Source organism: Protopterus annectens, chromosome 8.part0 (genome assembly GCF_019279795.1).
Source record: "Protopterus annectens isolate FY-2018-M chromosome 8.part0, PAN1.0, whole genome shotgun sequence".
Taxonomy (NCBI): domain Eukaryota; kingdom Metazoa; phylum Chordata; order Ceratodontiformes; family Protopteridae; genus Protopterus; species Protopterus annectens.
Window position 1 is genome coordinate 1,268,682,180 of NC_056741.1, and position 26,854 is coordinate 1,268,709,033.

The window sequence follows — 26,854 nt, forward strand, 5'->3', positions numbered from 1 at the left end:
CCCCAGTTAACTTACTTCATCAGAGCAAGGCAGCTGTGATGCATGGATCTTCTATTGTTGTTATTGTGAGGTCAAAGACAGAATACAGAATAATGTCTCTCTCAACGAGTTCTCAAACTAATATATCAAATATTATTGCTGGAATAGCTTGCAGAATTACATAATTTCTTGTCATCTGACCTCTAGTCCCCAGGCCCAAAACAACTACTGATGGCAGCTGGTAGCATTTAGCATCTACCAGTGAAAATACATAGACAAGGGCTTTTCCTCAGATCTTTGACATATGCTGGAAGTCAGAAAACAATAAAAGACTTCTAAGACAATATAGAAAGTTCTCTAGTTTTAGACATTGTGTCTCCTTGCTGCCATAAAGTAATTTAATTTCAGCTATTTTTCTGAAATTTACTAGACTGAGGTTGACCTCCTGTGTTCCAGTTTCCACTGTTAAATATATATATTTAAACAGTTACAATAGTGCATGTACATTTCTGTTCTTTTCCAGCAGGGCACACTGTGGTTACCTTTTAAGCACAAGCTCTTTATAAAATACCTTTTTAACACACATGCCTGTACAGACCAGTTTAATCTACACATGACATACAGTTCTAATACAGTTGTAACACAAGCATCTTATATGAATCATGTTGTTATTCACAAATGACATATTATTTACAAAATTCCAGCTAGCTGGGCTGACAGAATTTCCTTTTATCACACTGTCATTGCCCATCTCTGTGTTATTTGCATACAAAATTTACTTTGTTGTTTCAGACCACTGTGTACGACAAATAAACACACATAATTATCTCAGAGGCCCAAAATCCAATCTCATATAGTTTTCCTATCGGTTTCTTATAAGACACAGAGATAAAATATCTTTCTGAAGTCAGAACACTACATTTATCAGATTGCCTTAATTTCTGAAGGTTATCCAGTCCTAATGTTGGAAAATGTTTGACTAGCATGACCTCTGCTATTAGTAAAAAACATGCTGACCAGTCTACTATTTTTTTAAAGCATTGTCCTTTTTTATGTAAACTTTCCACAACATTTTTGAATACAGAAACCTAACTTACTATCCTGATAAGCCCTACTTCTAATATAATGATACATCCATTCTTATCCTTCATTTCTTCAGCAATATAGTCTTACAGGAATACTTGTAAAACTGCAGCTGATCACGGATTCTAAAATAACTTTTCAGCACCTGTGGAGGCAGAGATTCTGCACTCTCTGCTTTATCACACTACAGATCCTCCATTACTTTTGATCCCTCATTCAGCTTTGAATCATCTATCAGAATACTTTATTTCTTCCTATTTGTACATTTACCTAGCCTTCTCTTTCCAAACTCAGCACCAAAGTAGTAGTCATTCATTACTTCTGCATGATCTAGTACAACTGTATGTTTGCCATCTTTCACTAGTAAACCAATTTATACTTTTTATGCTTTTTATCTTCTGATTTATACACAGTGACAAGCTTTTATCCCACATATTACTGTCCTTTACCAATCTCTTTTGAAAATCTGTTACCTTCTGCACCTACCCACGTCTAATGCTTCTTTTCCAGCAAAACATATTCACCAACTTTCTACACTGTTACAGTACAGCAGTTAAAGTAACTTCGTCTGGAAACCATAACAGCTGTTCCTGACTCCAAACTCAATACTGCAACTTCATAAATTTGACCCCTTTGATATGTGCCAAGAACTTCTCAGCTAAGTCTCTGTTACTGACCAGCTTCGCTTTTTCGACATTTTTCTTTTCTTTTAAATAAATTCCACTTCACGACCTTATATCAACTGAATCTTTGACTTTGTTCCAGGTAGTAGCAAGACCAGTGTTCCTTTAATTTTACTTGACCTTCCATTCTTTAATTTGATCAAGTAAAACCTACACACACACACATACACACTTTTTATTAACTGTTTGAGATGCCCTCCACCAACCACTGATCTTGAGTGAATGTATCATCTCACCCAATTTACGTGGTTCACCTAGGCTTGGGCAATAGGTTAACAGCATCTGCATGCTGTGTGAATGATTTTAATTAGTACCCTATCTGTTCAATACCCCTCCAGGGTTAGTATACATTGTCCCTTATATGCTTCACCAGATTCTGGCGTGAGACGCCTGCTCTTACCTCAGAACACTCACTCCCCTGCTGCCCTGCTATGCGTTAGCAGTACCTGTGCAGTTGCTCCAGTCTCCACCAGGGGCACTGGTGGCAGCAGCAGGCATGGATTCCCTATCAGCAGCAGCAGTGAACCAGCCATTGCTTCTCATTTACTCCCTTTCTTGGTGTTACACTCCGGCTCTATCTACATTCATACATACGAGCTTGTAAAACAAGCTTCTCTATATGTGTAACAGCACTTACAGACCATAGTCCTTATCCCTAGCCAGAAATGTAACCATATGCATTTTAAATTGATCAAATGTTTTGCCACTCTGATATTTTCTGGCAAACCATTCCATATCCCCGCCGCTCTGCATGAGATCAATTTGATTTATATCTCTAGTGATGCTGTGTCCTGATCTGCTTACCTACATTTCTATCATAATGTGTGATCAGAACATGCTTGCAGTTGTTCAAGAACATAATTAACAGAGCTCTCTAATGATCTTATAAACTCTATCTGGATTACTCTTTAGTGTTCTATAGCTGAATGAATGCAAGTCTTGGATGCTCAGTTTGTCAGCATAGTTCATATCTTTCCTACCTACTATAATACTGGTTATTTTAGACTGAATTCTTTCAAATTTATGTAATAGACTGACTTTTCAGTGTGTCCACATCCACGTTGCATATTACAGTTTAGCCCACTCTGAGAGTTATATAAAGGGGCAGAAGTATTCCTGGACTTGACTTAATATGCCTTGATAAACTTCCTATCATTTTATGTAAATTACTACAGAGAAACAGGATGTGATGCAAGGAGTCTTATTTATTGTATGCAAGGACTCTAAGGTCTGCTTTGTTAACAGTTTCAGTAACTATACCACTCATATATTTTCTTACCTCAAATGTCAAGATCCTGATCCTTTTTCTTTTGTTTGCATTTAGTCCACACCATGACCATGCCTCTCAACCTCATAGAGCAAGAAATCTGGACAACGCCATAAATAAAAGTGGGACAAAGGCCCAAAAATAGTGGCAATTTTTAAATATTGCTCTTACAAACTTATAAAGTTGATAGAATAACAGGTTTTGCACTAGCATGAATTTTATGGAGGGTGTGAAGTCTGAAACTCAAATTTCTATCATTATTGTCTAACTTCAGTCTTTAATGATGTGCCACTAATTTTCCAGAAAACCACAGTTTTATGAAAAACATACCAAAAATATAAGGCAAAAATCTGAACATTCTGTGAAAATCTATACAGCTGAGAAGTATGGCCAGGACAGCATTCAATCCCTCCTTTAACACTCTATAACTGATCAATAAATTTACCAAATCATGTTGGCTTTAGAAATTTCATATACCTTGTAAAAATGCTAAACAGATAAAGGTTTGTAACTGAGTCTTGTAACACCCCTGATCTTTTTGCATGGCTTACTATGTGTTTTTAAACCATATGTGCCATCTTATTTTCCTCAGCTGTGCCCCTCACCAATGCATGACATGTTTATTCATAGCTATTTACCATATTTAATGACATTAACATCACATGTCCCTCTTGTTTTACTCAAGGGGGGGCACATCCACCTGATGTCACTGATCTACTCCTTGATACCAAGTTCTGGATCTATCAATTATTAGGGGGCATGCCATCTCTTCTTAATGAAACTAAACTCATGCTCATAATGGTATCAAAAACCTCAATATATTACCAAGTACAGGTTCTAAATATAGCTGGCCATATCAGTCTCAGAGGGGTAGCTAAGGAAGGGCAAAAGGGGGGCAGCTGCCCTGGATGCAAGGTTTCAGGGGGCGTGATCGACAGTGCCAGTATTCAGTTTCTGAATGTCGATACCACAGTCGATTAGGCTTGAACCGCTTCAGTGCTCCTTGTGCATTATAGTGCTATTCTGGGGTTCAGAAATCCATGCTGATACTTCATTCGATGAAGCACTCAGCATCTTGTGTGTGGTATTTATTTTTAAAAGCAACAAGCCACTTGTAACTTTTGTAGCATGCAGCTTCTTACAGTTTAAAGAGCACTCTTTTTTGGTCCTCAGCAAAGAGAGAGGACCTTTTTTTTTTTTGTTGTCCTTAACTTATTGTTGAGGGGGCACCAGATCGAGGAACCACACATGACACTGGAAGACCTAGCTATGGTTCCAAACAGTGTACAGTGCATTAAGTAGACTGACTGAACTGCAGTTTTCCAATGAAAAGTATTACAGTTGTCTTTACAGACTGGTATTGAAATTGCCTTCCATATACCCAAAATGCTGCCTTGCCAGTGAAATGTTAAACAGATCCACTAATATGTCTCCCCTTAAAACTCCTTTCTTCAGGTTGCACTCCATAATTCTTTGGCTTCCATGTTTATAATACCATCACTGTTTAATTATTTATTTGTATTCAACCTACTAGTTGTATATTAAATAATTACATCTACTCTGATACTCTCTAACTTATTTCCTACATTATAAGCTAACTGCAACTTTCTTTATCCTCTGAGAGCTAAAACTGATCATAAGTCTGCAAATTGTCTAACAGTCTCCCCACATTTAGTTGTGATCCTTTCATTTGCTTCTAAGGGAGCTGGCCATTCTATTGTCTTACCTGCTTGCTCATGAAACATCAAAAGAAGCATTTTTTTTATTTTGCTTTATTCCTAGTGCAGATGAAATTCTTTTTCTCCCTTCTTAATTTACTTTCTTTTAATTTGTCTGCAAGTGATATAATATCTTTCTCTTTTTTCCCATTTCTTCTTATTTTTTTATTAAAATTCTAACACTGTTAAATCTCTCAGTTACACATTTTAATATTCATTTTTATCCCCTTTGATACCCATCCACATACCATCATAGGTTCATAGGTTTGTACTAGGCTATCTGCCCTAAGGCATTTATAAGCCTAGCCAGAGTGTATGTGGCTTACACCACCCCTTAGGATGAGAATACTATGCCCTTTTAGGGTTTAGTTTACTATGCCTCTGTCTAGTAGTGACACAGAGATGACCCCCGGGGTAAACCTACGATCTCCCATCCATTCGTCGAGATTTCTCTTGAATAGAGTCAGTGAGGGGCTCTGCCTAACATGGACTGGGATTCTGTTCCAGAGTGTAGGGAGCCTCTGGGTTATGAATCTGTCCCTCCAGCACGTCCTATTTATTTCTGTGTTGAGGTTTAAGTCACTTGTTCTCGTGGCTCTGATGGATTTGGATTTTCTGAGGTGGAGCATGTCCATTAATTCAGGATTGGACATGGCCTTGTACGTCAGGCACAGATCACCTCTGAGTAGGCGGTATGCGACTGAATAGAGCTGGAGTTTTTCAGTCGGGCGGCATATGACATATGTTTAAGACCCTTTATCCTCTTGGTGAGGAACTTTTGGGGTCTTTCCAACTGCTGCAGGTGTCGGGTGAGATACATCCCAAATGGGGCATTGTACTCAATCATTGGCCTGATAAGAGAAGAGTACAGGGGCACAATGACCTCTCTTGATCTAGATGTGAAACCCTTCATGATAAGGTGGGCAATATAGAAGGTCTTCCTAACCACTTTGGCAATGTGAGTGTCAAATGAGAGGTTACTGTCAACCTGGGTCCCTAGGTCCCTGATTACCTCTTCCGCACTTAATGGATTACCGCCTATGTGGTAATTTGTCGGTACCTTGTTTTTCCCAAAGGGTATGACTATACATTTTTTGGCGTTCAGCTTAAGGCCATGGCTCTGGCACCAATTATCCATTTCTATGAGGCCTCTCTGAAGGATGTTTGTGTCCGCTGGAGTATCAATTATGGCATCCAGTTTGCAGTCATCTGCGAACTTTGTCAGCCACAATCCTCCTATGTTTGCCTGTACCTCGGAAAAATAAATGCCGAACAAGAGGGGTCCCAGGACTGAGCCCTGTGGGACACCGCTTGTGACAGGCTTAGAGTCTGACATAACTCCAGCAACTCTGACCCTGTGGGTTCTGTCCTTGAGCCAGTTTGCAACCCATCTTGTGACATATGGGTTTACATTTAAGCTGGTGAGTTTGTCTATGATGCCCGAGTGGGGTATTGTGTCAAAGGCTTTTGCAAGGTCAAGGTAGGCTGTGTGAACTGCCTTACCCTCATCAATGGCCTTAGTGACTGTTTCAAAAAAGTCGACCAAGTTCAGAAGGCAGGATCTGCCCTTGACAAAGCCAAATTGGGTAGGATCCAATGTCTGTAGGTCCCCAATGTCTTTGTTTATGAGTTCCATAATGATCCTCTCCATAGCTTTGCAGACCAGGCTCATCAAGCTTATGGGGCGGTAATTTCCAGGGTCCATAGAAGCACCGCCTTTGTGAAGTGGGACCACTGTTGCCGTACGCCACTCTTTGGGTACGTATCCTGTAGTAAGGCTAAGATTAAACAGCAGCCTTATGTGTGGGTTTAGTTCCTCTTGGAGTTCATGTAGCACACAGCCGGGACACCATCCGGTCCCATTGATGCTGTGTTTTAGCTTTAGAGAGGCGGCTCTCACCTGGGCATCTGAGATGTTAGGAGGCTACACTCTGCTGGGATAGTTATTTCTCCTTTTGGGGAGGGAGGAGAAATTTGCACTGAACCTGTCTGCCAGAATGTTGGCAATGTCAGTGGGTTCGGTGTATTTTGTGTCATTTTGGACTAACTCTGAGCATATCTGGGAGTTTCCACCCAGGTTTCTAACATAGCTAAAGAAGGCCTTGTGATTGTCTTTTGTGTCTTTTGCGATTTTTCTCTCAAAGTTGGCCTTGGATGATTTTATGAGTGATCGTAGTTTTTGCTAGTACTGATCAGAGACGCCTTCCCTTTTAGGGATTTTGCTCTGTCATGTAGTAGCTTCCTCCTCCTGTTGTAAAGTTTGTTTATGGCTGGGGTCCACCAGACCGGCGCCTGCCTTTGGGGAATGGGTCTTGGTTTTATTTGGGATTGCATGATCCATGCATTCTTGAAGGTGCCCATAGAAGGCATTTGCAAAGGATTCAGCAGTGTGGGTTGTGGTTTCCACTGGCCCAGGGGCCTTGAAGGATACCACTTCAGTCTTAAGAAGTGTGAAGTTTGCTTTTGAGAAGTTCTTCACTGTGGTCTTTTGGGGAGGGGTGGGGGGGGGTATGTGGATTTCCAGTGAGATTAATTTATGGTCTGATCTTACCAAGGAGGGATATACTTCCGTGTGGAGCATTTTGTCCCCATGTTTGTGATGATCAGGTCTAGTATATTGTCTCCTCTTGTGGGAATGGTGACTAGTTGTTCCATTGCATTTGAGTTTATGAATTCTAGGAACCTTTGGGCTAGGGTGTTGGGGCTTGAGTAATGTTCCCAGTCTATGTTTGGGTAGTTGAAGTCTCCCAAAATGATGGTATTTGGAGAGACATTCATACTCTCCAGTGTCTTCAGGAAGGCTGTGTGGGGTTCCTGAGTTTGAGAGGGTGGTCTGTAGCATGCTACAAACTGTAAGGCAGTTTTGCCTATGGTTAGTTGCACCTGGATAGTCTCCGATGCTTCGTGCATTGCCACTAACCTGGAGGTGTGGGTATCTTTGATGAAAATGGATACTCCCCTCCTTTTGTGGTTCGGTCCAAGTTTTGGGGCCGGAAAGCATGATATGAGGTAAAACCTGATAGTGCTGGGGTGCTCTCAGGAGCCTTGAACCAGGTTTCAGTTACCGCACAGACATCGATGTTCTCCATACTGAGGAGGGCTTCGAGGGCATGCATCTTGAGGTTTAGACTTCTGGCATTGAGCAGCATTACCCTTAGTTTTTTCCACTTGTGTTTTCTAGGGAGGTAGGTTTGTCATTTGAGCCTTGCCTAAAAAGGCACTATGGGGTGGCAAGAGCCTTGGCCAATATTCGGAAGCCCAGGGTGACAGGTGCAAGCCATCCCTTGCGAAGCAGCGTGGCTTGTCAAGCATGTCATCCCAAGCAGACAGACATTGGATCCCCTTAGAATGACACCAGTAATTAAGCCAATTGTTAAAACTGATCATTTTGTCTTTGTACTGTGGCATCATTCTTGGTGAGGGTAAGATGCTGCTCAGGGTCAGGGTCATACCGGCCTGGGCTACATAATCAGAGAGCTCCTCTATGTCTCTTTTCATGTAGTCCAGGGAGGTACGTCTCAGGTCGTTCACACCGGCATGTACAATGACTGAGTCATATTTGTACTTGCTGTGGAGTGACCTGAGTGCTTGTGTTATGTGGCGGATTCTAGCTCCCGATAGGCAGCTTACTGTGACCTTTTCCTTGTTCAGTCTGGTGAGCGGGACGTCAGTGTGTCTGACTATGGAGTCACCTATTACAAGTGTGTCTGGCATGTTGTTTGGCCTTAAGGGCTGTGACTGTTTAGCACACTGACTTTGTGAACTATGTGTTGCATGTGCTATGTCTTGAGGTGGTGGTTGCTTGGGTGTCTGCTTTGGGGGCCTCTGTTGTTTTGGTAGATTTTTAATCAGCGCCTCCAAGTATGTTTTTGTGTGTTTATGTGTTTGGTTTGCTGTTGTGATAGTTCTATGTGAGACTGGGTTTGTGGTGTGCGTGGTTACCTTCTCCTCCTGACTGGTCTTGCCAGTACTGAATTGAGAGAGCTCAGCCTCCAGTTTGGCTATATAGTTGCATCTCTCGCATATATTTGTATTTGTTGGGAGGAGGAGAGGGTTGTCTGTGTACATGAGGCAATTGTAACATTGCCTCAAGACTCTAGATTCACCAGCTGAACAGGAGAGGGCGCCAGCAACTGACCCTTCGACATGCTAGAAATAGTGAAAAAGATTGCTGTGTAACTGAGTCAGAAAGGACCTATAGGGAGATGTGTACTCAACAGAATTTAGGTGAATGAAGTACTTTCTTTTGTTTAAGAGTGCTTTACCTGTATAAAAATGCTTTAGGAGCAAGTGCTGAGCTTTTCAGATAGAGTATAGGCTGTTTAGATTGCAAGTAGAACAGTTCTAAGGGAAAAATTGAACAGCAGACTTGGCGGAGCCAGAAAAAGTTTAACCTTGTTTAACCAAGTTTAACCTTGTTTAACCGGCGCTGCGCTATGCGCACGACCGCGCAAAGCCATGCAAAGGTGGATTTTAAGCAGTGAACTACAAAAGAGCTAGGAATGGTCCCAAACAACCAATTACTACAGCTTCTTGTGCTGAGGTCACTTCCCCCAAGGACAGGTAGGCTGCTCAAGGCTCCCCACTCCCACTGGTGAGCAAAGAAACTTCCTTCTATCCAAGTAAGGTAATGGACAACGCAGGAACTACACCACAGCCCAGAATACAGCAATGCCTGTATACTGGTCTAAACTAGTTGTGAAGGGTGGGAAAACAAGGATTATTTTTTTGTTTTTTTTTTGTAGAAATACACAGAAAATGCAGAGACAGTGATAAATTAGTTACACAGGCTAGCACACTTTAGTGGGCAGCCTCCACAGTTAAATTAAACAAACAAGCAAACTTTCGATTAAATTCGACTAAATGTAACTTTAAGTGCAGATTTAAAAATAAATGCAGTAATCAGAAAAAACAGTTCAGGCTAGTTTAAAGTAACCAACAGAAGCTATTTCCAGTGGAAAAAAGCAAATATACTTAAATCCAGAAGGTAGTCGCTTTTTCGAGTTCCTTGCTGCTAGGACCACTCTGTAAACCCACGTGGAGCTTGCCTGAGCAGTATAGCCAGAAAAAAATGCCCAGAGGTGGATTTTAAGCAGTGAACTACAAAAGAGCTAGGAATGGTCCCAAACAACCAATTACTACAGCTTCTTGTGCTGAGGTCACTTCCCCCAAGGACAGGTAGGCTGCTCAAGGCTCCCCACTCCCACTGGTGAGCAAAGAAACTTCCTTCTATCCAAGTAAGGTAATGGACAACACAGGAACTACACCACAGCCCAGAATACAGCAATGCCTGTATACTGGTCTAAACTAGTTGAGAAAGGCGGGAAAACAAGGATTATTTTTTGTTTTTTTTGTAGAAATACACAGAAAATGCAGAGACAGTGATAAATTAGTTACACAGGCTAGCACACTTTAGTGGGCAGCCTCCACAGTTAAATAGTACAGTTACTCCACAGTTAAACAGTAGCAAATAGTTGTTAATATACAAGTTTCTCTACTTTACTCATACTTCTCATTTATGCTTTTTCTTCAAGTGTATTGTCATTTCTACATACTTGTGTATATTTTCCTTTTCCACAAGTGTTTTAACATTGTTTCATTTACACACACACATACACACAAATGTCTTTAAGTACTGGTGGTCAAGAAGCTTTCGTTAGTAAATTAAAAGTCACAGTGTTTTACCATGTGTTGTATTATGTGCAAGCCAGCAGATTATTTTTCAAAGGTTTTTGCCCTTTTCGCAGTGTTCTGCAGCCACCACTTTTCTGTTTTTCTCTTCACCTGCTCTAATAATTGCCATCTTTGCTTACCCGTCCCCATTTGCTTTAAGTATAGATGGCTTAACGAGCACCCTGTGCCAATATCACAAACCGGCACCCTACCCCCTCAGCTCTTCAAGTGAAGAGCAAAAACAAACAAAAAAAGCACTTTATTGCAATTAGTCCACCACTATATTGCAGTGATTGGTTTATTAGTTATATCCACACTCCCCCAGCTCTTACATTGAACAGCAATTCCTTCTACTGGCACTGCCCCCTCCCTCCTTCCTGCCCCAGCCATTCAGGTCCTGTTTCTGTGCCCTACCCCTGCCCCTACTTCCACATTTTTTTTTATGAAAAAATGACTTCTTTTAAACTGTAGGAAACCGTTTGCTACAAAAGTAGCAAACAGTTGCTACAGCTTATACCCTGCCTGCACAGAGTGCCACAGGGCACAAGCTTTAGTTAAAAAAAAAAAGGATTTTTTTTTTTTTTTTTTTACTTTTAAACAGTAGCAAGTAGTTGTTACAGTTTAGATACTCACGGATGATTGCAGGCTGGGTACTGTCATCAATTCCCCTACTGATGTGGATATCCTCCAAGAGGGTTTCACTCAAACAAATGACTGTCACAGAAAAAGGTCTCAAGCTGAATACCAAAAAATGCATTATCATCCCCTTTGGGGAGAGTGATGTCCCACAAATTATTACATTAATAGCAATGTCCTAAGCACCCAATCAGTCATGAGGGATTTGGGCATCCACGTTGATAGCAACCTGAATTTTGACCACCATGTTGCTTCCGTTGTATAGAAAGCTTTCTACATGGCCCACCTTATAAGTAAGGGGCAAGGAGGTCATAACATCCCTGTATTCTTCCCTTATAAGGCTCATTATTGAGTACAATACCCCTTTCAGCAAGTACCTCGCAAAACACATGTAACAGCTGGAGAGACCACAGAGGTTCCTCACCAGGAGAATCCAGGGCCTCAAACATCTATCCGACACAGATAGGCTAAGAGCCCTGTCTCTCTACTTAATTTCATATAGACTTCTCAGAAGTGACCTCTATCTGGCATACAAAGCAATCTCAGACCCCACCTTATGGGACTGCTGCATATCCACAAATCAAGCTTCACTTGAGTAACCCACATGCATGACCTCAACCTGGTCTGTAACACCAATAGGACTTGTTGGCGGGTCAGATTTGTGTCTCAGAGACTCCCCCATCCGTGCAATAGACTCCCTGTCCACGTCAAGCAGAGTACCTCATTATCCCTTTTTAAGCACAACCTGGATAAGTGGATGGGAAACAGAAAATACACCCTGGGATTCCACCTGTGTGCCTGCCAGACAGGGACATTGGGTTCTGACTTGTTTATACATGGGCTAAACTCTTGGCTAGGCTTATAAGGGCCTCAGGGCCAATAGCCTAGTAATGTACTATGATCCTATGACCCTATGTCCTCATGTACCTAAGCCCAGCCAGCCTCACCTGCTCCCTGTTCCTTACATCTACTTGATCATGCTCTCCTGACTGCCTCCTACTAATGTTTTGCCCACTATCATTTCTGCCCACTTCTTTACCTTGGGTATTACACCTGAACAACTGGTATGTGCATCTGCAGAATCACCAGAATGTTCCATTCCTTAACTATGTCGCACACACATATTACCATGCTGCATTTGCATCTAATCTATATTAGTATTTGCTTTTTTAAATTTACTTCATGTAACACATTTAAGTAAAAATTTCAAATTCTCATGTTACAATGTTTAGGACTACATAATGCAAATTGGATGAATAATGATTGTATATAGTTTAATTGTAGAATACCTCCTGTAGCATGTAGTTTTCTTCTTGTAATGGAATCTTGGATGTGGATCTTCCCACTTAATTAAATAGATAAATATTTACATACTATCATCCTGTGTTCCCTCCCACGTCTTTGACATGAAACACCAGTTCAAAATAACAGGTATTGGTAGATAATAAACAAAGTTCAGTGCTCTAGGTTTTGGAGTGAGTTGCTAAAAAGTCTGAACAAAGTAGAGGTGGATAGTGTGAGATTTAACAACCTAACAAGAACAAAAGTCAAGAGCATCTGAGTTTAAACAGAAAATGGAGATAGATTAAGGACCTGGCAGATCTCCCTTGCCCCCAGTTATATGAAAGGTTGTGTGACGCCAAGTATGCCTCTACAAAAAGGGGTAAAATGCATATAACATATAAAATCACACACACACACACACACACACACACACACACACACACACACACACACACACACACAAAGTTTTCCCTTTATATTTTACTTACAGTTGTCCTATGAAACCAGAGTTCCACATAGTGCTTCTTAGGTTTGGTAGTCTCATGGATAAGGTCATAATGGGGGACTAGAAATTCATACACCAGTACAGTACAGTACAAGAGTGGAAAATAACCAAAATACACATACCAATCTGTCCATAGGCCATGCTGATTAGCCTCTCATTTACTAGCTTGTCTGTTCTGGGGTTACGAGGTTGCCTCTTCATGATGTCACTCTCTGCAGCTTCATATGCCAATGAGATTGCAGGTACCTGGGATTAACAAGATTACAACACCATGACAATACATGAGAACTAGTTAAAAAAATGTTCTGAGATTTGATCTTCTCAGTTTTGTTAATCTGGTCATGCAACCTTCTGATATAGGCCTGGAACTTACACTTAGAGCACTGATTAAATTGAGTTTTTGTACTTTTCCACACAGTAGTCCTGAACCACATAACATAATCACTATTCACATCTGTCTTTTGGCATGTTTACCTGGTACAAACACATTTGTTTATTGACATTGAAGCCCTCTAATTTTTGTCTGTTTCTTGAATATGTCCTTATTTATAGTTATGACAGAAAAGATCTTTAAAATTTTCTTAAAAAGTAAGCATAGTATGAGCCACCATATAAATATAATATAGCTGTCATTTCTTGGGGCCAAGAGTTCTCAGAAATGACAAGGGACACTGAAGATAATACTCTCCTAAGAGCTGATTCAGTTGCTTAGGATTTGGGAGCTTATGTGGACAGTGCTCTAACTTTTGACCAACATGTGTCTATTGTAAGAATCTCCTTCTATTTTGCACACCTTATAAACAAAGGGACTGTGTCTAGATCTGGGGATGTCATTATCCCCCTTTACTCAGTCCTCATTACGCCAGTCATTTAATATAATGCCCCTTTGGCATGTATCTGTCCAGACACATGCAACAACTGGAACACCCACAGATATACCTTACTAAAAGGATACAAGGCCCAAACAACATGTCCTACGTGGAAAAAATACATGCCCTGTCACTATACATGGTATCCTACAGATTGCTAAGAGGTGACCTGTGTTGTGCAACAAGGCATCCACTGACCCAGTACTAATGGATTTATTGCACATAAGCAAGTCAAATGGCATAAAAAATACTCATTCTAGGGATCTAACCCTCTTCTGTAACATCAACAGAATAGTTTGGAGGGACAGATATACTTCATAGAGGATATCACTGCTGTGGAACAGACTCCCCAAGTGCAGCTTATACTTATGAATGAAAAACAGAAAATGTACCCCAGGACTGCCTCTTATACTACTAATGGACACAGACAGCTCCTAAATGCTTATCCCATATATGGATCCCTTAAAGTTATCTATGGTATAATTCCAGTTATTCTCATTAGGGGTAATATATAATTATCAACCATGGGATAGGCAAGACCAATCTAAAACCAAATGGGATAGGTTAAATTGAGCACAAAAAGGAACATTTGCGATGGTTAAAATGGTCAGCAAGGGCAGCTAGTCTAATACTTACTTATGAACCTATAAGACAGCAAAGAACAACAAGGCTACATAAGACAGTTATGTATCATTAGCATCAGTATCTTGCTTGGGTTGTGTGAGACCTGCAATAGTTCCTCACAGGAAAGAGGGTCTCTTTTTGAAAAAAATCTAGCCACAAAATAGGATACAGAAGATGGATAAACTTAAATGTCATTGGTTACTATTACAGTGATCCTCTTTGTGGGACTACACTGATGTAATCCAAACAGGAGGTAAAAGCGGAGGGATATCTATATAACATGCAGGTTACTTTACATTTCCAAGCTCTTTACTGCTTTACACAAATTAGACTTTGCAGTGGTTTCAGTTCCAGACCTGAAAATGAGAGCTGCTCAAATATCAGCAAAATGTCAGCTGTCCTTGAACTGACGGAAAGCAACTGTATTGATGAAGAAAGCTTAGTAGTAGTTAAATCTAACAACTATCATATATTATTCAGTCATCTGATTATTCACTGTAGAATATCAGCTGGAACTGTGTTACTTTCTTGAAGGGTAGACTGATCTGCCCAGCATATATATATATGTTTTAATACCATGTCTACCAAGAGCGATAGTTAATCCAAAGTATGGGTGGCCATACTTTCAGCTCAGTATGATGTCTTGCACTGCAGGTTTTACAGGTTCATAGCTTCTTAGGCGAGTACAAGGCTAACTGCTCTTGTGAGCCATTTTAAGCCTAACCAATGACCCCATATGAGAATCAAACCCTGCACCTTTTGTTTGTAAGAGAAATACCTTAATCATTATGCCAACCTCAATGAAATTTATCATAATCATCTATTTTACTGTCTAATTTACTTCTGAGGATTAATGAGCCACTGGATATCCATCTGCTAATCTACAACTCCTGAGAGCTTTAAATCTTTTTAAAAATCTCCCTTATGCCTTTTAGCTTGGCTGTCATCTGTCACACTAAAACTAATCAAGACACTAGTCCATTATTCTATATATTCTGGTGTTTCAGGACTTGCTGCATTACTTAAACAAAACTAAATGATAAAAAATGAAGTTTTCATTAGACTACTTAGTAAGTTCTGTGTCCAGGAAACTAGGGACCAGGGCAGCTAGAAGAAGGAAAACTTGCTGAAGCGCACTCACCATGTCAGTGCCCAAGTCAATGCAGAGGATGGTAATAGTGCCCAGTGGCAGGGGGATATTCGCCATAATGAAGAGAAGAAAAGGTGTAATCTCAGGAATGTTACTGGTCAGTGTGTAGGCAATGGATTTTTTCAAGTTGTCAAAGATCAGACGACCTAGCAGAGGAAAAGCATGAAACGAAAGAAGGAAAGCAAACAGGTCAAAAAGGATATACTGTACTTGTTACCTACTAAAAGTCAAACATCTATAATTATACATATTTACAGCCACTCTATCAGTTATGGAATTTGTGCTTTATTACAAAATGTTTTTACTGGCATACCATTCCTGTTTATAGATGTACTAAATAAGACTGGAATCACATTACATCAACAAAATGTACTCTGCTGCAAACTAATACGTTGCTCCCGAAAGGAAAAACAATAATAAAATATGCAAAAGTAGTCTTGCTGAATGTAAGTGTACTTTTGCTGAAACATTTAAAAATCTTTTGTTTTCTGTTGTGAGCAAATTCCCTATATCCCACATGCTGGGAGATACACCTGTACTCTCTGCTTGACATAATCATCTCCAAGGTTGCTGCACCTCAGAGCTAAGGGTGTATCCATGAACAAAAGCTCTAAGGGTATACCCACGTACAAAAGCTCTAAGGGTGTATCCATGTACAAAAGCTCTAAGGGTATACCCACGTACAAAAGCTCTAAGGGTGTATCCATGTACAAAAGCTCTAAGGGTATACCCACGTACAAAAGCTCTAAGGGTGTATCCATGTACAAAAGCTCTAAGGGTATACCCACGTACAAAAGCTTTGCAAGCAGTGTCAAACCTTCAGCAAAAATACATATGGTGAATGACAACTTATCATGATTTTGATACTGACCCTGTGATGAAGGCCAGAATAGCGGCTTGTACAAGGGCACAGTGAAGTGCCCCAATAAAATTACACTAATGACAATTTAGACATTTTGGCTAATACCCAACTGCCTTTTTCAGCTCTGCTTTCTGATATGGTAACATATGATGATGTCACCACTAAATATAAAACCGCCCCACAGAAAAACTTTTCCATCTGCAGATTACAAACAAATTAAGACATAGTACATTTATTCTTTTGAACTGGCTAAAGTTCAGTAAAAAGGGACACCTCATGAAATCAAAAGACATTATTTAAGATGTGCTGGTGTATCAGATCTCCCAAGAAAGATATATATATATATCTACACACACACACACACACACACACACACACACACGTGTGTGTGTGTGTGTGTGTGTGTGTGTGTGTGTGTGTGTGTGTGTGTGTGTGTGTGTGTGTGTGTGTGTGTATGTGTGTGTGTGTGTGTGTGTGTGTGTGTGTGTGTGTGTGTGTGTGTGTGTGTGTGTGTGTGTGTGTGTATGTGTGTGTGACTTTTGCAGACAGAAATATGGTAATGGCCCATCAACACTGTCTGAAGGAACAGTTCATTCCTAAGGAGCTGCCCCTTTTTTGCCTTCCTTTTCCCATATAACCCAGCTAACCTGAAACATTCAACAGTTTAAAAGAATCTCCTTTTATGCCTTCTTAGTTTTACCTCTTTTAAACACTGTACATGGTTCCTCTTTACCATTTTCATTTCCTAAATTTGTCTCTGACATGTCCCTTACACATCTTTATAATATCTACTTTGATCTCTACTCCAAGTTGATAAGTCTGAGTATCTTTCACTCTTTCTAATTATATATTCTGCCTCCCTTATCATTTTGCTGATTTGCCCTAGAATCCCCTTAGCATTTTTCATATTCCTGATTTGATGAGGGGTTCAGCTTTGCATTTAAGATAGCAAACCTAACTTTACCAAAGACCTACATAGTGGCTGGAAGATACATCTCACTTAACATTAGTTTTCCTTTGAACCCTTGCCACCACCTTCTTATGTTAGTTAGAAATGCTAATTTTAGGAGGTATTTTTTATTTTTGTGCTACCGTATCATTCTAGCCATTCTTTTCAGTGGGAGAAACTGCAGTTTTCACAGATGCAGGGTCAAACATTTTTCATTGTTGCTCCTAACCACCTGCTCCAGCTATGTACCTAGAAGATGGGGTGTAGTGTCCAACTCCTATGTGCAAGTGCATACACTCATGCACTCATTCTACCCACAGGAGGGCCATCTGACTGGCCCAGATTTCCTTTCTGCATATCAAGAGTTAGCCTTTAGTGTCCACAACGAAGTAAGTTAGCCATTAGTGTCTGCAACGAAGTAAGTTAGCCCTTAGTGTCCACAACGAAGTAAGTTAGCCCTTAGTGTCCACAACGAAGTAAGTTAGCCCTTAGTGTTCACAATGAAGTAAGTTAGCCCTTAGTGTCCACAACGAAGTAAGTTAGCCCTTAGTGTCCACAACGAAGTAAGTTAGCCCTTAGTGTCCACAACGAAGTAAGTTAGCCCTTAGTGTTCACAATGAAGTACCTTCTGTAGAAAGGAAACCTCTACATTTACCACTAAGCTGAGTCATCAGACACTTAGTTTCAAATCGTCAGCTGGCTCCTTCAGCCAGCTAAATGCAGTTCTCTGATTTTGAGGTCTACATTTCTTGACAATCCATCCACTTCCAGACTTGCTCAGATCTCCCTGTAGATCTCTGCCATTTTCAAAACAAATGAAAAAGAATAAACAAGATTGCCACTAATTTAGTACGATCTGTGAATAATCTGATATTACATCTGATCCCCTCAATCTCCTGCAGCAGTTAAGCCTGAGAAATCCCAAATAATGCAGATCTCATTGCTTACAATACCTGTGATGTCTTTCCTCGGTTCCATCTCAGATCTCTTTATTTTTTTAATCTCTTTTTACAAACTAGGCAGCTCACATTATTATAATAAATATTTTAAATGTTAATCACCTTTAAAACAAATTGTGCCTAAAAGCAGAACAAAATACAGACATTTACAATAATCACATCAAAATAATATAATCACAGTGAAATGGTATTTCAGAGTGTCTGGTTAAAGACAAAACAAAACAGAAAGAGTCTTTAAAATGGAAAGCAAGCTGCAGACTGAGGTGTAAAGCAAACCAAATGACCTGCTACCTGCAATCACAAACTGTATTCTACATCAGTTCCTCAGCAGTAGAGTGAACAGACTTCACAACAATGTATGAGGCTAGAAGGCTGGTGAAGTATTTTAGGCCAAACCTGTGCGACGTCTTGAAGATCAATAAGAAATCTTAATATTCTTGACGTCATCAGCAGCCAGTACATTTTATGGGTCTATATTACATTGATGAACGCTTAAATGTTCGAATCTCTTAAAGGTCGACCTTTAGAGATTGAACAGTTAAGCATTCGAAAATGTAATAAAATAAAGCAAAAAAAAAAAAAGAAAAGTAAAATGAAAGGGTTTTAGCAGGGGGGCAAGCCCCCCTGCACCCCCCACACCCTCGATACTTAAATATATCAACTCTGAGATCGCACTTCAGTGCACGGCAGAGCGGAAACAGGAAATTTCCCATTACCTACACTGTAGCGTGATCTTGGTATATTTAAGTAGTATGGGGTGTGGGGGGTGCAGGGGAGGCTTTCTTTTTTTTTTACTTTTATTTATTTATTTTTTATTTTTAAAGATATTCGAACACTTAACTGTTCGATCTCTAAAGGTCGACTTTTACAGATTCGAACATTTAAGCGTTTGTTTATCTAATAGACCCACATTTTATAAAGTATGGAATAGTATGATCTCTTTTCTGATGACCAGTTAGGGCCTTCATTAGTGGGTTCTACACAGATGTTGGTCACCTAAGTCTGCACCGCTAAGCCCAGGATACAGCTACCTGATACAATTCACCTGAGAGGTAACAGAGAAAGGAAAACATCAAATTTAGCAAATCTTTGGATAGGAGTTGGTGCCAAGTCTGGGATAGGTTCTTAAGAGAAAATACCCTTTACAGGCAAAGTAAACATTTACAGACATACTGAACTGATACAAACCAAGATAACTGTAGTGTGTGTGTATGTATGTGCGTGTGTGAGAGTGTGTGTATGTGTGTGCGCGCGCACATGTGTGTGTGTGTTTGTGTGTGTGTGTGTGTGTGTGCATGTGCATGCGCGCGTGCATGTGCGTATGCGCGTGTGTGTATGTGCTTAACCAAAAAGGTGTATAACCTTGAATCATTTTCAAGTGTTGACATTTGAAGTGCCATGCAAATTCTATTCCTTGCTCCTTCCTATTCTCCTGGAAAACTGCAGTGATTCATCTAACTCTTTTATCATTTTACCAATAATATCCCTCTTGTGCTGTTCTATTTTCTCTTAATCCCATCTACAATCTCTTAACCCAGGGGTCTGAAAAACTCTATATATAAAAAAATGTGTGACTGACAGAAATGGACAGAACAGGTACTTCAGGATGTCAGCTTCTCAAGTTAAAATCTATATTTCTTAAGGTTCATACAAAACTATAAATGGACAGACTTAGTACATCAAGTTAAAGTACATATTTCTTACATTGCATAATGGACTGCTAGCATTATACTACATAATGCTGGTGATTTGTTCCAAAATTTTTGATTTGCTGTTTAGCCCTGTTGATGTGCTCCCTCACATTCCTTATTATGTTAGATATTGCTGGAATGGTATTTAGCACTTTTAATGCTAGGTGTAGCACTGCTAAGACTGCACTATGCTCTGTTGATGACATCTGGCACTTATGAGATGGCATTCTATACATTGCGTTTGGCACTGTGTGTAATGTTAGATGCTGCAACTACTGGAAATACCTTATATCTGACTTGATATAATGTGGCTGAACTGAATCACAAAAAACAATAATGTATGGAAGGTAACAATTGCACCCATCAGTGCATGTATGTATGTGTTTGACTCTGCAACTGCATGACACCATGTTCAAACACAGAATATCACATGGCTTAAGAAAGCATGGAACATTTTTTATCAAATGCATAAAGGTCGAATTCATATTTATTACGGTATTAGTTATTTCTTGGAATATGGACAGTCCCTGCTTGATGGTAGACCTTCAGTGTGGCAATAGCAGAAACAGAATGAAAATCAGATGAACAACCTAGATTTAGAAATTATAAGTGCCTAACGGGAATCCATATGATGGGTGCCATTTTCAAGCAAAAGATGAATAAGAATGCTGGCTCCATGGTAGACAGAGATAGGGCCTGTCTGTTTACAGTTTTGATCTTGACACTAGACAAAATGGCCAGAAAGTGATGGAAGTGAGATGCTGGTGTCATACCAAGCAATGGCTAAACTTTGGAATAAATTACTTCTTGCAGTAACGTTAAGTGCTAAACTTTGGAATAAATTGCTTCTTGCAGTAAAGTTAAGCACCTCAGCAATAACATTAGAAATAAATGACAGTATGAGAGCAAAACAAAACTCCAACGAGAATAATTACAGGCAAACTTTTCAAAGGCTAGTAAGCTACAACCTTGAATGAAAACTTATGAAACCTATAAAATTATGTTTCCCAGGAAACATTAGGAAGTAGTATTTCACAGAAAGATTGATGAAGGATGTACTTCACTCAGTTAACAAAGATTAAGTTGAAACATAATAAGGTTGATTTCAGCAAGGTGAATACAAAGCACTTTAAAACATGTAAGCTTCAATAGCCACAGCCCCCAAATATTAATGTGTAAGTATATATACTGCATCATTTTGTATAGCCCAATCTTTGTATGTCAACTTTTTTACCAAGCAAAGTTAGATACTGAACAATTTTAAGTTTTTACGGGGGGGGGGGGTATTCCCCATGTACCCATACCTCTTGTTACTTAATTATTCTACCTCTGAAATTGTATAACCTCAGAGAAGATGTAAATATTTGAATTTCAACCAAAACAATCATCTATAGGTTCATAGGAGATTACTAGGCTAACGGCTTAAGGGCCCTTACAAGCCTATCCAATATAACCTGATTGTACCCAATATATGATTCTTAGCGGCAAGAGGATGGCATGGACCGTCATTTCTACAAGGTTAATAAAAAATACCTTCAGCACTGTCTCATAAGCAATTACACACAGATGTAATTCGGTCAAGTGCTTTTGCCTTTTAATTTTGAATTCAGAACAAAGTTGCAAAACTCAAACAATGCTTAAACAAACTAATCCATGGTATATAATCAATCCAGTCATCTCGATTAAAGCTATACAATCCTTTAAGTATAATTATATGAGTGTCATAACAAATCATAAACTTACTAAATTAAAATCATGAACATCACTTATTAAAAATATATACAAAATGCATCCACATTTTTCTAAAAAGGGAGTATATTGCATCATCTTCTTATAACTTGGATGCATTTGATTTTAAAATACTTGAAATATGACTGAGTAATTAAGTCCTGGTCTGATGCAAGCATTTGAAATTAATTGCCAACTCAATTCTTGTGTTTCTAACATTTTGCCAGTCTATCCCTCCCTAGCACCAATATATATTCTACTTTTTCAATTACTAAAAATAAAATAACTTAAAGTCAGGGCATACTTGTGCACATCTATCAATGCACTAACTGCATCTTTTTTTATTAAAACTGTATACATGCTGTAAATGCATCTTAAACAATCTTCTGTTTTGCCAATATAAAACACAGCGCATGTTTCACAGCAAGCCAGATAAAGTACTACCTTTGTCCAACAATTGTATTGTACTGAGTATTGTGGAATGTTTTCTATAACATTAGCGTTAATCCTCCTACATTTATTAATATAGGGACATTATATCTTCCACACTTTTGTGTCCTCCTAATTTTTTCATATTTATTATATATTATGTTTAGTTCAGGTCTTTAAAAAAGGGTTGGTATATAGCTTTAAATGATATGACAAGGCTCAGTTTATTTAAGCATTGTTTGTGTTTTGTAACTTGGTTCTGAAGAAGTTTAAATTAAAAGACAAAAGTGCTTAACAGATTTGCAGCTGTGTTTGATTTTGAGACAATGCTCAGCATAGATTTTATTTGGGTATTAGCATGTTTTAATACAGTTTATGAACTGTTGTGGTTTATTTCTCCAGGGATGTACAACCAGCAAGGTAGAATAATTATGCGGTAGTGATATGGAGGAATAGACCATAAATAAGGGTGGAGGAGGGGCTTCACTCCCCCTCCATAAATCACAAACTATGGAGTATTTCAAGTTTTAAATATTGCTGCTTTAGGAGTTGTACTCAAACTGTTCAAAGAGACCATCAGGTCGTTTACATCAGCTTTCTTGGTCACCACTCTTTTATAACATGTACTTTGCATGATCAAGGTTCTTTAATTTGCCATTTGTTTATTTTTCACCACATGCAGTAGGCAATCAGGGAATTATTCAAGTATCCTTACTGATGAGAAAATAGATTAAAAACTGTGGCATGATTCAAATAAGCATGGGATAAACATAAGGTAATTCTGAAGAAGGATGTGAAAAAGAAAGCTACCGTTGGTTAAGCAGAACCTGCAGCTTAATCAGTTATTACAAAGCAGGGTAGACTAGGTAGGTTAAATGCTCGGTATTGGTCTGTATCTGCATTAAAACAAAACAATATTATGTTGTGAGGGACTAAAAAAGAAACTGCTGCTTAGTTTGCATAACAACTATCCAGTTGTCCAGGGCTGTTGAGTTGCATACACATCTGAAAAAATTCATAGTGTTCGCAAGTATGGAACAGAAGTCGATTGTCATGTCTTTCTTACATTTCTCACACACACACACACACACACACACACACACACACACACACACACACACACACACACACACACACACACACACACACACACACACAGACACACACACAAAAATACTCTAGAGTCACCAGTCCACCTACTGCGATATCTTTGGCTGGGGGCAGAGAAATGGAGAACGTAAAGAAAACAACTATGAGCACAAACAGATTATATGGACTCCACAAAGATGGCACCCTAGCAGAGTACCAAGCCAGAGAACCTCTGGCTATAAGGTGGCAGTGCCACGTACTGCACCACTATGCTGCCCACAGAACAATTACACTGCACAGTAAATGATGGATCAATTACCAAAGTATGCAGGAAGATTCCACAGGAAGGGCACATTAAATTTGCCCAGCTTGTTCTATTTCCTAGTTTATAGCTGTACTTCTACCTCCCATTACTGTGGCACTGTGTGTGCACACGTGAGTGTGTGTGTGTGTGTGTGTGTGTGTGTGTGTGTGTGTGTGTGTGTGTGTGTGTGTGTGTGTGTGTGTGTGTGTGTGTGTGTGTGTAGCCAGGCATACTCTTTGTACTCTTCTGAGTACATTTTTTTCTGAGCATCATATCAATATTTTTTTAGGTCATATTATGTCTACAACTGTCTAAATTAATGCCTTTAAGAGGGTTCACTACTTGTTGTGACTTTCGGCTTTTCCCGGTTAAGGGTCACCACAGTGGAACTCCGGTCCACTAATGATTGGCAGTTGATTTTTACGTACCGAGTTGCCAGCCCTGACACACAACCTTCAACGAAGGTACGCCCATTCACGCATGTCTCCATGCAGAAGACGCTCTAACTGAGAGTCGAACCGGACAGTGTCTTACTGTGAGGTGACAACGCTACCGCAGCACCACCACCACGGATTACCGCAGCACCAAGAGGGTTCACTACTAAATATCAAAATTCCACAATGCCAAGACTCTGAAAACAGATGAGCAGAATCTCGAGATTGCAGAATCTCGAACTAAAAAAAAAAAAAAAAAAAAAAAAAAAGTAAAACAAAACCAAATGTACTAATGTTTATACAGGGGGGGCAAACCCCCATGCATCCCCACATACACACCCTGCAACTTAAATACACCACCTCTGAGATTGCACTACAGTGGAGTGAATGGCAATATTCCCGTTCTGCACTGTATGACAATCTCCATTCACTGTTTTCGAGATTGCGCAATCTCGAGATTCTGTTCGTCAGTATTCAGAGTCTTGGGATTGTGGAATTTCGATATTTAGTAGTGAATCCCTTTATCGGCAGCCATGGTGGTGCAGCGGTTAGTGTTGCTGCCTCACAGCAAGAGGTTCTCTGGTTCGATCTTTGGCTGGGGTGCCTTCTGTGCGGAGACTGCATGTCCTCCCTGTGGTCGCGTGGGTTTCCTCTGGGTGCTCCAGTTTCCTCCCACATCCCAAATACATGCTGTAGGTGGATTGAACACTCTAAATTGGCCCTAGGTGTGAGTGCGTGCATGTGTGTGCCTTCTGTGGAAGGTTGGGCTGGCAACTCGACACCATAAAACTCCACTGCCAGTCATGAGTGGACAGATGATCCTCTGTGGTGACCCCTAACCGGGAAAAGCCAAAAGAAGAAGTAGTAGTGAATTCTTTAAGAACAGGTGCAATTGTCCTAATATAAAATAATATTTTTATTAGTTTCAAGAGATAAAGCTGAAATTTTTACTTACATTTAAGTGATTGGTGGGGGCAACATTTTAACAGATGTGTCCATTTTTAAGTTTTAGATGGCCGGGGGGGGGGCTTGATAAAGTGTCTGCAAAATACTACTCTTAAAGAATTGTTTTTGCTCACTGTATTCACACCATGTGTGCATTTTATTTAGAGCTAGGTTTCCCACCTTCCCCCACGGTCCACCGGAAAGTAAGCCCTGGTGCGGTGCAAGTTTTCTGCTTGACTAACTCCTAGATAAATCATCTGGTAAATTGTTTATGTAAAAGTAAAATACAGCTGAGTAGCATGGCTGAGCTGCTTGATGGGGCTCTAACTCTGGTTCATTTATTTCTTATTGCACCGAAAAGCCTTGTGTTGAAAATGATTAAGGGCAGCACATGTCATCCTGATCTTAAAGTTTTCAGTAGCATCGCGGAGATCGCCTGCTTGTAGCTACATTCTATGATTATACTAAAGTGGTCAGCAAGATCATAGATTAAAAACAACCCAGATACGGAATGTATAACATCCTAAACTGAAAGAAATGGGTAAAAGGCAAGGGAAAAGCTGAATATGGCTATGGTCATTCTAGAACACATCAAGGATGCATTGGCTAGACAAGCAAACTCCACAAGTGTCAGAAACTGGACTCTTAGAAGAAAAAAATTGTGTCTTTCTTTTAGCATTGACCATTATTCTGAAATCCTTCCTCTCAGTCTTTCAACTATTTTGCCCACTGAATTTCTGCATATTATTTTGACATATTTCAGAACTGGGGGTGTCAACAGACTGATACCGCTGATATTAAAGCAAAGTCTAACTTGAGTATGTGCTTGGCCATGCCATCATCACCCTCTCATACGATACAATTTAGCCCTTGAAACATTTGATTTCATGAGCAGTGTAAATAGCATGTTATTTTGCCTAAACAAATGACATAAATGGCATCTTTCAGTATTTTTGATCATTAATCTGCTCATAAAGTCCCATAAAATTTCCAAGTGAATACTCACCTTCTTCTACACCAGTCACAATGGAGGCGAAGTTGTCATCAAGCAGGATCATATCTGCTGCCTGTTTGGATACATCTGAGCCAGCAATGCCCATGGCCACACCAATGTCTGCCTTTTTCAAAGCCGGGGAGTCATTTACACCATCACCTGTCACTGCTACAATGGCACCCTGTGAAAAATGCATTGTTAAAATGAACACACATAAAATAAGTTGTATTTTTAATACAGCACGCTGACCTGTTTAAATGTGATGCTAAAGACAGTGATACAATCTGAGTGGTAGCGTGCGTGTGCACACACATACACACACTCATGTGCATTCTCTCTTTCACTTTCTCTCTCTTATGCAGTGATTTGACAAGTAAAAGGCACAAGAAATGTGCCAATGATCCAGGAAGAAAAGCAAAGGTAGGAAAGGAACATTTATAGTCTACATTGTTTGTTTGGCTGTAAAGGAATAGATTGCCTGGTATTGGTATCCACTAGTTACTGAAAGAGAAAGTGAAAAATGAAAACAATAGCACAATACTTGAGTTGTCACGGCAGTGATCAAAATGCATGAGCAGAATTATGCAGGTCTAAGAATGTCATTATAGTGTGACAAACTATTTACAAAAGATACGATACAGTGCGGTTGGCCAGAAGCGTTTGCAAAGTACTGAGAATATATTTCAATGTCACTCACCTGCCTTTGACAGCCTTCCACAATGATCAGTTTTTGCTGAGGTGATGTCCGAGCAAAGACAATTTCTGTGTGGTTACTGAGAATTTCATCTATTTGCTCTGAAGCCATATCCTTTAGATCTGTTCCGTGAATTACGCAGGCCTTTGCATCCCTGCAAATAAAAATGTATGTATATATTAAGTCACAGTTCAAAAATACAGGTGCTTTGTCTTGCAATCATGCATCAAAGAGGATGCAGGGACCTTTATAAGTTGCATGCCATATTAGTAGTTCTATTTACAAGCTGAACGATGCAATAGCCT

The 26,854-nt window shown here is 39.7% G+C and overlaps 1 protein-coding gene across 2 annotated transcripts in view; it reads right to left on the minus strand.

Annotated features, from left to right (window-relative positions):
- Positions 1–26,854, minus strand: part of ATP1A3 (ATPase Na+/K+ transporting subunit alpha 3) — a 769,164-nt gene that overhangs the window by 121,176 nt on the left and 621,134 nt on the right. For both annotated transcript variants that reach the window (XM_044080787.1, XM_044080788.1), the window contains exons 15-18: positions 26,553–26,703; positions 25,868–26,036; positions 15,463–15,617; positions 12,951–13,074 (exon numbers count right to left, since the gene is read on the minus strand). In XM_044080787.1, the coding sequence (XP_043936722.1) occupies positions 12,951–13,074; positions 15,463–15,617; positions 25,868–26,036; positions 26,553–26,703 (599 nt within the window). The remainder of the gene's footprint in view (positions 1–12,950; positions 13,075–15,462; positions 15,618–25,867; positions 26,037–26,552; positions 26,704–26,854) is intronic.